We start from the raw sequence: 13429 nt of genomic DNA on the forward strand, positions 1-13429 counted from the left end.
GACCAAACGTAAAGCATCCTACTGTTCTACGCTGTTGAACAGCCCACAAACTCAGCACCCTGAAATACTGCATATGTGAAGAGGTGCTGAAGTCTGCAGTCGTCAGACAGAAAACAGAGCAGGACAATCTGCAGACACGTTGCTGAAAAGGTGACACCTGAGATTATGATGCAAAGGACAGAAAGCCTCCAGCATGTAACTGTGTCACATTTCAGTGTTTACATGTTTTAGCAAACATCAAAAGTCAGAAAGACATTAATGTTAATCATCTGTTAATATTTAACTGTTGTCACTGACAGATAAACGTGTCTGTGGTTCCTGTCACATCCACACTCACTTTGTTTGCATTTAGTCTTTTTTGTTCAAACTTTATTGAACACGACTTCAATATTTGAACATTTGTTTACATTCAGTGGGGGGCTGGACAAACACCTTTGTATACGTCACCAAGTTTGCTATGAACTCTGGGTAACTACCACAGGAAAGTCTGCAGATATGCGGACTCACGGAAAGTCCGCATCAGAGCCCTCACGCACTCTGTGGTTTGGCAGTGGGACAGCACTAAGCACTCACCTACGTGAGTCTGTGAGTGTGGGGGTTGGGATTGGGCAAAGGACTCTAGAGAGTGGACATTTAAATTCAACCTAAGACACTAAACATTGGCTTTTACTTTTACCTGTGTATCGAGCACCCTAACAGATTTACCTCGACAGTTTATCGTGTGAATTCTTCACTGAACAGGTTCTTAAAACATAAAAATCCAGAAAAGAGTCGTGGCCTGTGTCCACAGTTTGTATTCTCTAAAATTAATTAGACACCTTTTCGCACCAGTAAAACTGTTACGCTGTAGTTTTTTTATTCACTGAAGTCCCACTGAAGTCCCACTGAAGGCAGCGATCCTCCACACACACACATCCATGTTTGTCTGATGCTCAAAGACTTTTAAACAAATCGTGTCCCACTCAAAAAGACAACTCAGATAATTATGAAGAATATTTATATCTATAAGTCTTTGTATTGTAGTTACGGTAAGTTTTGCCTTCTGGTTAGTTGTGTATGTGTGTGTTTTAGTGAGCACCTGTTTGAAGGTGTGCAGCACTTCCTGTCTCTGGCTGAAGTGTCTGAAGAGCAGCTGCAGCGCTCCAGACACCAGGGGAGGGTAGTCGTGCATGGTGAGGTGGGTCAGCACCCGCAGGAACATACGACCGCCCTCATCATCCACCTCCAGGATACTGTTTCCCTTCCTGAACGCACAAACACACAAAATACACAAAATACACAACATCTACAGAATATCTGCTTCTTAAAATGTTCCTGGACAGTGATGCAGCTGTTAGATGGCTCTACATGTGAACCATGTACATTTACAGCCTTACATACCCAACACCAAACATGGCCTCTGCCTGCTCTCCAATGTGCTGCAGGTTGATGGTGGCTGAGGAGGGACAAAAAACACAGAAAGCACTGCAATCACAAAATGTAATTGGGATCCAGATTATTCACACAAACACGCGCACACACACACACACACACACACAAACACACGCACACATGCGCACGCACACACACACACACACACACGCACACACACGTGAAGGAGAATTAAAATGGGAACAGGAACATTTTTTAAATGCATGTGAACGCTGCCTTTGGATTTCTCTTGGCTCTACCTGTCACATCCACGATGACTGGGACGTCTGGAAGCATTGGGAGAAGTAAAAACACACACCTTTACCAAACACTGCAGGGTGTGTGTGTTGAATTAGATCAAAGAAATAAAAATGGCAGCTCGTTTTATTCTGGAAATGATTTAACTTATCTTACCAGATAAATCCCACGAGAGATAAAAACTCTACGAGAGGAATACTAGAGTGGAATCTTTCTTTGTTGTGCAGAATAACATTCTCTGATTTATATATGTTCATTCTGTCTTTCTTCATGTGAAGCGCATGTGAATGTATGTTTCTTATTGTTAGCACAGCTGCAGCACCGCACAGAGATCTGAGCGAGAGGCCAACATGAAAACACTGCCACTACAATTAACACAAACTTCCTAAATGGCTTAAGACAACAGTCGCACTCCTGTGACGTCCTGCCCTCTCTGCCTGCTGTTGGTTGGTGGTTTGACTTTCTGGTTTAGGAGTCATCAGGGACATCAGGAAACCGCCTGCACCTGAGTTAATTGGTTCTCATCTTATCTAAGTGGCTTCCACTCTAACTTCTGTCTCTCCAGTGTTCTCTCTGATGTCTTTCACGACTCTGCCCATTGGCTCCTAAACCAGGAAGTCTAACCACCAAGCCAATAGCAGGCAGAGAGGGCAGGACGTCACAGTATACACAATATAATGTCAAAATGTAAGAGAAGAGTAGAGACATCTTTTTATATTTATAGTACTTATTAAAGTTGGAATTTTACAATCTTAAATATGTTAACAAAATATGAACCTCAAATCTTTCATAATGTAAAGAGTAACAGAAATAGAAATGATTCCGTACTCACAATCACACACATGCATGTTTTAAAAAGTGGAAGGGAGTGTTTTTATATCTTCATGTGTCTCTGTACCTGCATGCTCCATATTAGTGGTAGCATCAGCATCAGCCATGGGATAAACATCCACAAACTCCTTCTTAAACACAGACAGCAGGAAGGAGAGGCGGTAGTCCAGACGGACGTTCAGGATGAACTGATGAAGAGAAGAGTTAGGTTGAGTTACAGCTGCACAGCTTACAATAATAACTGTTTAACAGAGGCCGTATCAGCCAGAGGGTTCATGTTCGTCAGGCCAGAACATTTTTTTTTAAATTAATCTTTTTTAATTAGTGTTTATTTGAACAAATTGGTTCACTATCAGCCACTTTATTACAGAAATCTCTACAATATAATGCACTTTGGTACGTCATCACTGCCATAACTTCTCTTTACGAGGTTACCTGTAATATCTCCAGTATCTTCAGCTTGGTGTCCATCACTGTCAGGTCCATTTTGTCAATACTATCTTTACTGCCTCTCTGTCCATCAAGACCTGCCCCCAGCCCCGCCCCTCTCGCGCCTGGACCGCCAAATAAGGACTGCTTCCTGTTGAGGACCATGGTGGACATCATCTGACCCATCCCATGTATGGAGCGCTTCACATTCTTCCCTTCAGACAGACACAGAAGAAAATAACAATGGCCTCTATTATGATCTTTAAACATCACAAAATTATTTGAAACATTTAGACATTTTATGAGAGTTTGACAACATAAGTCCTGTATTTCCAAAGTGAAGGGACATTGTCACTATCGCGATCATCACTTCACACTATGAGTTAACTGTTTATTTTTACATGAATTACTGAAGACATCCTACAACATTTCAAAGAGAACTTTTCACCTCTACTTGAGGGGCTCCCAGAAGAGATCCGGGCTTTTAGAGTCTTTCATCATCAGTTTCAAATCATTTCACACCAATTCAGTTCACTGGGTTAGTAAAGTGAAGATCTTACAGTGCTTAGGTCCTTATTGTATCTATTACTCATTGAGTTTGTGTATCAAACTCGGCGCCGACAAATTTGGATTGATGTTCGTCTGCTCGAGATGACGAGGAGTCACAGAAGTTACTGACGGAGCATAGCATCGCGCTGGAGAGGGGTAGGAGATTAGCTGTTAACACGGGTTTTGTGTTCCCATCATTGCTGATCGGAGCAGAGGCGATAATTACCTGGGTCTACTATAAAGTCATCTGACCCGGGTCTGAATGCTGATTGTAACCTTTCCCATAAAGCAAAAAAAAAGCTGTGTGTTAAAGAGTTTTTTGGCCAGTGGGAAAGTGGCTAGTGTCTGGAACCCACTTTCTTTATTACCAGTGAATTGAGAGGTCTGTATTTGTTAAATACGTGAACAACAATCACTCTAGACAGTACCTGATCCATCGTCATGGAATAAGAGCCCAGTATATCCAGGATTGGGTCTACAGTCGATGATGCCCAGCAGGGTTCTAGTTAGTCTAAGAAGTTCAAAAAAACTGTAGAAACCAAAGTAGATCAAATGTCTGGCCAAACTGACAACCTAAAGGAAAACAAGAAAAAAAGGAAGTGAACATAGAAGGAAAGAGGAATGATGACTGAAACTGTAAAATGAGAGGGGAAGTAAGAAAGTAGAAAAAGACCTCATATGTGAGTTTGTTTTTCTCCTCATTGTGGAATGGCAGTTCGTCATTCAGAACGTTGTTGAGATACTCCTCCATGAACACCATGGTGTTGGAGAAACGGTTCTTCTTGTTGTCTCTGCTGTCGTCCATGTTAGAGTCATAACTGGGGATGACACAAAACATGACAAATTATGTATTTTTTACTTAACAAAAGAAAAAGTTAATGAACAGCCAAAGAGTATTGGTCAAAAAAATGTGAACTTTCAATGAAAATATCCTTGGACACATAAAATTTAGAACCATTAGGGGGTAGCACGACAGACATGTAAAATTATTAACTTTATCACCTGAACAGGGACTTGATACCAGGACCCTGAGTTTAAAAGTCTAATACGCAGGCTTCAAGAAGCCCATACTCTGGAGAGAACAACTGCCCAAATTACTAACTAAGATAAGGAACAATAAGGTGGATAATTGCAGGTCTTGGCAGTTATTATGCAAGAATGATTAGCTTTAATTGAACTGGCAGTGGTTGCATGCTTTCACCTAACCAAATGTGCCATTTATGAAGTCCTCAAGTGGCAGGGATTAAGGCACACTCCAGAAACATCTTTTCATTAACTTTTTGACTGAACATGGCCTTGAACCCTAGATGCTGAGATTAAAAGTCTGATGCTCTACTGACTGAGCTACCCAGGCTGCAAGAAGCCCATCCTCTGGAGAGAACAAATGCCCAACCCTAAAAGCTCACAGTCTACAGAAGGAAAAAAGAAGAAGATGGATATTTACCAAGCTTGGCAGTTAAAGTCCAAGATCCATCAGCTTCTATTTAACTGGTTGTGGTTGCAAGCCGCTGCCTCCACAAATTTTCAATTCATAAAGTTGACAAGTAGCCACAATGATTGACCCTGCAGACCACCAGGAAGGAGCACTGCAGTTGCAGGATAAACTTCTCGCCTGAACAGGGACTTGAACACTGGACCCTCAGATTAAAAGTCTGATGCTCTACCGACTGAGCTACCCAAGCTTCAATATGCCAGTCCTCTGGAGAGAACAAATGCCAAAATGAATACGCAAGATAAGGAACCATAGGGTGGTTAGTTCCCGGACAAGAATTATTGGCTGAAAGTCAACTGGCATTGGTTGCATGCTTTCACCTCTCCAAATGTGCAATTAATTGAAGGCCTCAAGTGGCCATGAGGAAGGAGCACTTCAGACACATGAAATTATAAAGGTTTTGCCTGAACAGGTACTTGAACCCTGGACCATCAGATTAAGAGTCTGATGCTCTACCGACTGAGCTACCCAGGCATCATTATCCCAATCCTCTGGAGAGAACAAATCCCAAAATGAATACGCAAGATAAGGAACCATAGGGTGGACGGTTGCAGTTCTCATACAAGAATTATTGGCTGAAAGTCAACTGGCATTGGTTGCATGCTTTCACCTCTCCAAATGTGCAATTTATTGAAGGCCTCAAGTGGCCAAGAGGAAGGAGCACTTCAGACACATGAAATTATAAAGGTTTTGCCTGAACAGGGACTTGAACCCTGGACCCTCAGATTAAAAGTCTGATGCTCTACCGACTGAGCTACCCAGGCATCAATATCCCAGTCCTCTGGAGAGAAGAAATGCCCAACCCTAAAAGCTCACAGTCTACAGAAGGAAAAAAGAAGAAGATGGATATTTACCAACCTTGGCAGTTAAAGTCCAAGATCCATCAGCTTCTATTTAACTGGTTGTGGTTGCAAGCCGCTGCCTCCACAAATTTTCAATTCATAAAGTCGACAAGTAGCCACAATGATTGACCCTGCAGACCACCATGAAGGAGCACTGCAGTTGCAGGATAAACTTCTCGCCTGAACAGGGACTTGAACCCTGGACCCTCAGATTAAAAGTCTGATGCTCTACCGACTGAGGTACCCAGGATTCAATAAGCCAATCCTCTGGAGAGAACAAATGCCAAAATGAATACGCAAGATAAGGAACCATAGGGTGGACAGTTGCAGTTCTCATAGAAGAATTATTGGCTGAAAGTCAACTGGCATTAGTTGCATGCTTTCACCTCTCCAAATGTGCAATTTATTGAAGGCCTAGAGTGGCCATGAGGAAGGAGCACTTCAGACACATGAAATTATAAGGGTTTTGCCTGAACAGGGACTTGAACCCTGGACCCTCAGATTAAAAGTCTGATGCTCTACCGACTGAGCTACCCAGGCTCCAAGAAGGCCATCCTCTGGAGAGAAGAAATGCCCAACCCTAAAAGCTCACAGTCTACAGAAGGAAAAAAGAAGAAGATGGATATTTACCAACCTTGGCAGTTAAAGTCCAAGATCCATCAGCTTCTATTTAACTGGTTGTGGTTGCAAGCCGCTGCCTCCACAAATTTTCAATTCATAAAGTTGACAAGTAGCCACAATGATTGACCCTGCAGACCACCAGGAAGGAGCACTGCAGTTTCAGGATAAACTTCTTGCATGAACAGGGACTTGAACCCTGGACCCTCAGATTAAAACTCTGATGCTTTACCGACTGAGCTACCCAAGCTTCAATATTTCAATCCTCTGGAGAGAACAAATGCCAAAATGAATACACGAGATAAGGAACAATAGGGTGGACGGTTGCAGTTCTCATACAAGAATTATTGGCTGAAAGTCAACTGGCATTGGTTGCATGCTTTCACCTCTCCAAATGTGCAATTTATTGAAGGCCTCAAGTGGCCATGAGGAAGGAGCACTTCAGGCACATGAAATTATAGGGGTTTCGCCTGAACCCTGGACCCTCAGATTAAGAGTCTGATGCTCTACCGACTGAGCTACCCAGGCTCCAAGAAGCCTATCCTCTGGAGAGAACAAATGCCCAACCCTAAAAGCTCAAAGTCTACAGAAGGAAAAAAGAAGAAGATGGATATTCACCAAGCTCGGCAGTTAAAGTCCAAGAACTATCAGCTTCTATTTAACTGGTTGTGGTTGCAAGCCGCTGCCTCCACATATTTTCAATTCATAAAGTTGACAAGTAGCCACAATGATTGACCCTGCAGACCACCAGGAAGGAGCACTGCAGTTTCAGGATAAGCTTCTTGCATGAACAGGGACTTGTACCCTGGACCCTCAGATTAAAAATCTGATGCTCTACCGACTGAGCTACCCAAGCTTCAATATGCCAATCCTCTGGAGAGAACAAATGCCAAAATGAATACAAGAGATAAGGAACAATAGGGTGGACGGTTGCAGTTCTCATAGAAGAATTATTGGCTGAAAGTCAACTGGCATTGGTTGCATGCTTTCACCTCTCCAAATGTGCAATTTATTGAGGGCCTCAAGTGGCCATGAGGAAGGAGCACTTCAGACACATGAAATTATAAAGGTTTTGCCTGAACAGGAACTTGAACCCTGGACCCTCAGATTAAAAGTCTGATGCTTTACCGACTGAGCTACCCAAGCTTCAATATGCCAATCCTCTGGAGAGAACAAATGCCAAAATGAATACACGAGATAAGGAACAATAGGGTGGACGGTTGCAGTTCTCATACAAGAATTATTGGCTGAAAGTCAACTGGCATTGGTTGCATGCTTTCACCTCTCCAAATGTGCAATTTATTGGGGGCCTCAGGTGGCCATGAGGAGGGAGCACTTCAGACACATGAAATTATAAGGGTTTCGCCTGAACAGGGACTTGAACCCTGGACCCTCAGATTAAGGGTCTGATGCTCTACTGACTGAGCTATCCAGGCTTCAATATGCCAATCCTCTGGAGAGAACAAATGCCAAAATGAATACGCGAGATAAGGAACAATAGGGTCGTTAGTTCCCGTACAAGAATTATTGGCTGAAAGTCAACTGGCATTGCTTGCATGCTTTCACCTCTACAAATGTGCAATTTATTGAAGGCCTCAAGTGGCCATGAGGAAGGAGCACTTCAGACACATGAAATTATAAAGGTTTCGCCTGAACAGGGACTTGAACCCTGGACCCTCAGATTAAGAGTCTGATGCTCTACCGACTGAGCTACCCAGGCTCCAAGAAGGCCATCCTCTGGAGAGAAGAAATGCCCAACCCTAAAAGCTCAAAGTCTACAGAAGGAAAAAAGAAGAAGATGGATATTCACCAAGCTCGGCAGTTAAAGTCCAAGAACTATCAGCTTCTATTTAACTGGTTGTGGTTGCAAGCCGCTGCCTCCACATATTTTCAATTCATTAAGTTGACAAGTAGCCACAATGATTGACCCTGCAGACCACCATGAAGGAGCACTGCAGTTTAATGATAGGCTTCTTGCCTGAACAGGGACTTGAACCCTGGACCCTCAGATTAAAAGTCTGATGCTCTACCGACTGAGCTACCCAGGCATCAATATCCCAATCCTCTGGAGAGAACAAATGCCAAAATGAATACGCAAGATAAGGAACCATAGGGTGGACGGTTGCAGTTCTCATACAAGAATTATTGGCTGAAAGTCAACTGGCATTGGTTGCATGCTTTCACCTCTCCAAATGTGCAATTTATTGAAGGCCTCAAGTGGCCAAGAGGAAGGAGCACTTCAGACACATGAAATTATAAAGGTTTTGCCTGAACAGGGACTTGAACCCTGGACCCTCAGATTAAAAGTCTGATGCTCTACCGACTGAGCTACCCAGGCATCAATATCCCAGTCCTCTGGAGAGAAGAAATGCCCAACCCTAAAAGCTCACAGTCTACAGAAGGAAAAAAGAAGAAGATGGATATTTACCAACCTTGGCAGTTAAAGTCCAAGATCCATCAGCTTCTATTTAACTGGTTGTGGTTGCAAGCCGCTGCCTCCACAAATTTTCAATTCATAAAGTCGACAAGTAGCCACAATGATTGACCCTGCAGACCACCATGAAGGAGCACTGCAGTTGCAGGATAAACTTCTCGCCTGAACAGGGACTTGAACCCTGGACCCTCAGATTAAAAGTCTGATGCTCTACCGACTGAGGTACCCAGGATTCAATAAGCCAATCCTCTGGAGAGAACAAATGCCAAAATGAATACGCAAGATAAGGAACCATAGGGTGGACAGTTGCAGTTCTCATAGAAGAATTATTGGCTGAAAGTCAACTGGCATTAGTTGCATGCTTTCACCTCTCCAAATGTGCAATTTATTGAAGGCCTAGAGTGGCCATGAGGAAGGAGCACTTCAGACACATGAAATTATAAGGGTTTTGCCTGAACAGGGACTTGAACCCTGGACCCTCAGATTAAAAGTCTGATGCTCTACCGACTGAGCTACCCAGGCTCCAAGAAGGCCATCCTCTGGAGAGAAGAAATGCCCAACCCTAAAAGCTCACAGTCTACAGAAGGAAAAAAGAAGAAGATGGATATTTACCAACCTTGGCAGTTAAAGTCCAAGATCCATCAGCTTCTATTTAACTTGTTGTGGTTGCAAGCCGCTGCCTCCACAAATTTTCAATTCATAAAGTTGACAAGTAGCCACAATGATTGACCCTGCAGACCACCAGGAAGGAGCACTGCAGTTTCAGGATAAACTTCTTGCATGAACAGGGACTTGAACCCTGGACCCTCAGATTAAAACTCTGATGCTTTACCGACTGAGCTACCCAAGCTTCAATATTTCAATCCTCTGGAGAGAACAAATGCCAAAATGAATACACGAGATAAGGAACAATAGGGTGGACGGTTGCAGTTCTCATACAAGAATTATTGGCTGAAAGTCAACTGGCATTGGTTGCATGCTTTCACCTCTCCAAATGTGCAATTTATTGAAGGCCTCAAGTGGCCATGAGGAAGGAGCACTTCAGACACATGAAATTATAGGGGTTTCGCCTGAACCCTGGACCCTCAGATTAAGAGTCTGATGCTCTAACGACTGAGCTATCCAGGCTTCAATATGCCAATCCTCTGGAGAGAACAAATGCCAAAATGAATAGGCGAGATAAGGAACCATAGGGTGGACGGTTGCAGTTCTCATACAAGAATTATTGGCTGAAAGTCAACTGGCATTGGTTGCATGCTTTCACCTCTCCAAATGTGCAATTTATTGAAGGCCTCAAGTGGCCATGAGGAAGGAGCACTTCAGGCACATGAAATTATAGGGGTTTCGCCTGAACCCTGGACCCTCAGATTAAGAGTCTGATGCTCTACCGACTGAGCTACCCAGGCTCCAAGAAGCCTATCCTCTGGAGAGAACAAATGCCCAACCCTAAAAGCTCAAAGTCTACAGAAGGAAAAAAGAAGAAGATGGATATTCACCAAGCTCGGCAGTTAAAGTCCAAGAACTATCAGCTTCTATTTAACTGGTTGTGGTTGCAAGCCGCTGCCTCCACATATTTTCAATTCATAAAGTTGACAAGTAGCCACAATGATTGACCCTGCAGACCACCAGGAAGGAGCACTGCAGTTTCAGGATAAGCTTCTTGCATGAACAGGGACTTGTACCCTGGACCCTCAGATTAAAACTCTGATGCTCTACCGACTGAGCTACCCAAGCTTCAATATGCCAATCCTCTGGAGAGAACAAATGCCAAAATGAATACAAGAGATAAGGAACAATAGGGTGGACGGTTGCAGTTCTCATAGAAGAATTATTGGCTGAAAGTCAACTGGCATTGGTTGCATGCTTTCACCTCTCCAAATGTGCAATTTATTGAGGGCCTCAAGTGGCCATGAGGAAGGAGCACTTCAGACACATGAAATTATAAAGGTTTTGCCTGAACAGGAACTTGAACCCTGGACCCTCAGATTAAAAGTCTGATGCTTTACCGACTGAGCTACCCAAGCTTCAATATGCCAATCCTCTGGAGAGAACAAATGCCAAAATGAATACACGAGATAAGGAACAATAGGGTGGACGGTTGCAGTTCTCATACAAGAATTATTGGCTGAAAGTCAACTGGCATTGGTTGCATGCTTTCACCTCTCCAAATGTGCAATTTATTGGGGGCCTCAGGTGGCCATGAGGAGGGAGCACTTCAGACACATGAAATTATAAGGGTTTTGCCTGAACAGGGACTTGAACCCTGGACCCTCAGATTAAGGGTCTGATGCTCTACCGACTGAGCTATCCAGGCTTCAATATGCCAATCCTCTGGAGAGAACAAATGCCAAAATGAATACGCGAGATAAGGAACAATAGGGTCGTTAGTTCCCGTACAAGAATTATTGGCTGAAAGTCAACTGGCATTGGTTGCATGCTTTCACCTCTACAAATGTGCAATTTATTGAAGGCCTCAGGTGGCCATGAGGAAGGAGCACTTCAGACACATGAAATTATAAAGGTTTCGCCTGAACAGGGACTTGAACCCTGGACCCTCAGATTAAGAGTCTGATGCTCTACCGACTGAGCTACCCAGGCTCCAAGAAGCCTATCCTCTGGAGAGAACAAATGCCCAACCCTAAAAGCTCAAAGTCTACAGAAGGAAAAAAGAAGAAGATGGATATTCACCAAGCTCGGCAGTTAAAGTCCAAGAACTATCAGCTTCTATTTAACTGGTTGTGGTTGCAAGCCGCTGCCTCCACATATTTTCAATTCATTAAGTTGACAAGTAGCCACAATGATTGACCCTGCAGACCACCATGAAGGAGCACTGCAGTTTAATGATAGGCTTCTTGCCTGAACAGGGACTTGAACCCTGGACCCTCAGATTAAAAGTCTGATGCTCTACCGACTGAGCTACCCAGGCATCAATATCCCAATCCTCTGGAGAGAACAAATGCCAAAATGAATACGCAAGATAAGGAACCATAGGGTGGACGGTTGCAGTTCTCATACAAGAATTATTGGCTGAAAGTCAACTGGCATTGGTTGCATGCTTTCACCTCTCCAAATGTGCAATTTATTGAAGGCCTCAAGTGGCCAAGAGGAAGGAGCACTTCAGACACATGAAATTATAAAGGTTTTGCCTGAACAGGGACTTGAACCCTGGACCCTCAGATTAAAAGTCTGATGCTCTACCGACTGAGCTATCCAGGCTTCAATATGCCAGTCCTCTGGAGAGAACAAATGCCAAAATGAATATGCAAGATGAGGAACCATAGGGTGGACGGTTGCAGTTCTCATACAAGAATTATTGGCTGAAAGTCCACTGGCATTGCTTGCATGCTTTCACCTCTCCAAATGTGCAATTTATTGAGGGCCTCAAGTGGCCAAGAGGAAGGAGCACTTCAGACACATGAAATTATAAAGGTTTCGCCTGAACGGGGACTTGAACCCTGGACCCTCAGATTAAAAGTCTGATGCTCTACCGACTGAGCTACCCAGGCTCCAAGAAGGCCATCCTCTGGAGAGAAGAAATGCCCAACCCTAAAAGCTCACAGTCTACAGAAGGAAAAAAGAAGAAGATGGATATTTACCAACCTTGGCAGTTAAAGTCCAAGATCCATCAGCTTCTATTTAACTGGTTGTGGTTGCAAGCCGCTGCCTCCACAAATTTTCAATTCATAAAGTTGACAAGTAGCCACAATGATTGACCCTGCAGACCACCATGAAGGAGCACTGCAGTTTAATGATAAGCTTCTTGCCTGAACAGGGACTTGAACCCTGGACCCTCAGATTAAAAGTCTGAAGCTCTACCGACTGAGCTACCCAGGCTTCAATATGCCAATCCTCTGGAGAGAACAAATGCCAAAATGAATATGTAAGATGAGGAACCATAGGGTGGACGGTTGCAGTTCTCATACAAGAATTATTGGCTGAAAATCAACTGGCATTGGTTGCATGCTTTCACCTCTCCAAATGTGCAATTTATTGAAGGCCTAGAGTGGTTATGAGGAAGGAGCACTTCAGACACATGAAATTATCAAGTTTTTGCCTGAACAGGGACTTGAACCCTGGACCCTCAGATTAAGAGTCTGATGCTCTACCGACTGAGCTACCCAGGCTCCAAGAAGCCTATCCTCTGGAGAGAACAAATGCCCAACCCTAAAAGCTCAAAGTCTACAGAAGGAAAAAAGAAGAAGATGGATATTCACCAAGCTCGGCAGTTAAAGTCCAAGAACTATCAGCTTCTATTTAACTGGTTGTGGTTGCAAGCCGCTGCCTCCACATATTTTCAATTCATAAAGTTGACAAGTAGCCACCATGATTGACCCTGCAGACCACCAGGAAGGAGCACTGCAGTTTCAGGATAAGCTTCTTGCATGAACAGGGACTTGAACCCTGGACCCTCAGATTAAAACTCTGATGCTCTACCGACTGAGCTACCCAAGCTTCAATATGCCAATCCTCTGGAGAGAACAAATGCCAAAATGAATACAAGAGATAAGGAACAATAGGGTGGACGGTTGCAGTTCTCATAGAAGAATTATTGGCTGAAAGTCAACT

General features: G+C 43.6%; 1 protein-coding gene and 24 non-coding genes across 28 annotated transcripts in view; all 25 read right to left on the minus strand.

Annotated features, from left to right (window-relative positions):
* itpr3 (inositol 1,4,5-trisphosphate receptor, type 3) overlaps nt 1–13429 on the minus strand; it is a 105432-nt gene that overhangs the window by 22358 nt on the left and 69645 nt on the right. For all 4 annotated transcript variants that reach the window (XM_069660867.1, XM_069660865.1, XM_069660866.1 and 1 more), the window contains exons 21-26: nt 4151–4295; nt 3906–4050; nt 2935–3143; nt 2567–2687; nt 1381–1435; nt 1079–1244 (exon numbers count right to left, since the gene is read on the minus strand). In XM_069660867.1, coding sequence (XP_069516968.1) covers nt 1079–1244; nt 1381–1435; nt 2567–2687; nt 2935–3143; nt 3906–4050; nt 4151–4295 — 841 coding nt within the window. The remainder of the gene's footprint in view (nt 1–1078; nt 1245–1380; nt 1436–2566; nt 2688–2934; nt 3144–3905; nt 4051–4150; nt 4296–13429) is intronic.
* On the minus strand, nt 5087–5159 carry trnak-uuu (transfer RNA lysine (anticodon UUU)). The gene has a single exon. It is a non-coding gene; the product is annotated as a tRNA-Lys (tRNA).
* On the minus strand, nt 5371–5443 carry trnak-cuu (transfer RNA lysine (anticodon CUU)). The gene has a single exon. It is a non-coding gene; the product is annotated as a tRNA-Lys (tRNA).
* trnak-uuu (transfer RNA lysine (anticodon UUU)) lies at nt 5661–5733 on the minus strand. Its single transcript has one exon. It is a non-coding gene; the product is annotated as a tRNA-Lys (tRNA).
* trnak-uuu (transfer RNA lysine (anticodon UUU)) lies at nt 5989–6061 on the minus strand. Its single transcript has one exon. It is a non-coding gene; the product is annotated as a tRNA-Lys (tRNA).
* On the minus strand, nt 6279–6351 carry trnak-uuu (transfer RNA lysine (anticodon UUU)). The gene has a single exon. It is a non-coding gene; the product is annotated as a tRNA-Lys (tRNA).
* Nucleotides 6607–6679, minus strand: trnak-uuu (transfer RNA lysine (anticodon UUU)). Its single transcript has one exon. It is a non-coding gene; the product is annotated as a tRNA-Lys (tRNA).
* On the minus strand, nt 7213–7285 carry trnak-uuu (transfer RNA lysine (anticodon UUU)). The gene has a single exon. It is a non-coding gene; the product is annotated as a tRNA-Lys (tRNA).
* trnak-uuu (transfer RNA lysine (anticodon UUU)) lies at nt 7503–7575 on the minus strand. Its single transcript has one exon. It is a non-coding gene; the product is annotated as a tRNA-Lys (tRNA).
* Nucleotides 8077–8149, minus strand: trnak-cuu (transfer RNA lysine (anticodon CUU)). Its single transcript has one exon. It is a non-coding gene; the product is annotated as a tRNA-Lys (tRNA).
* Nucleotides 8405–8477, minus strand: trnak-uuu (transfer RNA lysine (anticodon UUU)). The gene has a single exon. It is a non-coding gene; the product is annotated as a tRNA-Lys (tRNA).
* trnak-uuu (transfer RNA lysine (anticodon UUU)) lies at nt 8695–8767 on the minus strand. The gene has a single exon. It is a non-coding gene; the product is annotated as a tRNA-Lys (tRNA).
* Nucleotides 9023–9095, minus strand: trnak-uuu (transfer RNA lysine (anticodon UUU)). Its single transcript has one exon. It is a non-coding gene; the product is annotated as a tRNA-Lys (tRNA).
* Nucleotides 9313–9385, minus strand: trnak-uuu (transfer RNA lysine (anticodon UUU)). The gene has a single exon. It is a non-coding gene; the product is annotated as a tRNA-Lys (tRNA).
* On the minus strand, nt 9641–9713 carry trnak-uuu (transfer RNA lysine (anticodon UUU)). Its single transcript has one exon. It is a non-coding gene; the product is annotated as a tRNA-Lys (tRNA).
* trnak-uuu (transfer RNA lysine (anticodon UUU)) lies at nt 10525–10597 on the minus strand. Its single transcript has one exon. It is a non-coding gene; the product is annotated as a tRNA-Lys (tRNA).
* On the minus strand, nt 10815–10887 carry trnak-uuu (transfer RNA lysine (anticodon UUU)). Its single transcript has one exon. It is a non-coding gene; the product is annotated as a tRNA-Lys (tRNA).
* On the minus strand, nt 11105–11177 carry trnak-cuu (transfer RNA lysine (anticodon CUU)). The gene has a single exon. It is a non-coding gene; the product is annotated as a tRNA-Lys (tRNA).
* trnak-cuu (transfer RNA lysine (anticodon CUU)) lies at nt 11389–11461 on the minus strand. Its single transcript has one exon. It is a non-coding gene; the product is annotated as a tRNA-Lys (tRNA).
* trnak-uuu (transfer RNA lysine (anticodon UUU)) lies at nt 11717–11789 on the minus strand. Its single transcript has one exon. It is a non-coding gene; the product is annotated as a tRNA-Lys (tRNA).
* trnak-uuu (transfer RNA lysine (anticodon UUU)) lies at nt 12007–12079 on the minus strand. The gene has a single exon. It is a non-coding gene; the product is annotated as a tRNA-Lys (tRNA).
* trnak-uuu (transfer RNA lysine (anticodon UUU)) lies at nt 12297–12369 on the minus strand. The gene has a single exon. It is a non-coding gene; the product is annotated as a tRNA-Lys (tRNA).
* Nucleotides 12625–12697, minus strand: trnak-uuu (transfer RNA lysine (anticodon UUU)). Its single transcript has one exon. It is a non-coding gene; the product is annotated as a tRNA-Lys (tRNA).
* Nucleotides 12915–12987, minus strand: trnak-cuu (transfer RNA lysine (anticodon CUU)). Its single transcript has one exon. It is a non-coding gene; the product is annotated as a tRNA-Lys (tRNA).
* On the minus strand, nt 13243–13315 carry trnak-uuu (transfer RNA lysine (anticodon UUU)). Its single transcript has one exon. It is a non-coding gene; the product is annotated as a tRNA-Lys (tRNA).

Source organism: Semicossyphus pulcher, unplaced genomic scaffold, assembly GCF_022749685.1.
Source record: "Semicossyphus pulcher isolate SPU_LCO1_2020_fin unplaced genomic scaffold, fSemPul1.0.p SCAF_13, whole genome shotgun sequence".
In the NCBI taxonomy this organism is placed as follows: Eukaryota; Metazoa; Chordata; class Actinopteri; order Labriformes; family Labridae; genus Semicossyphus; species Semicossyphus pulcher.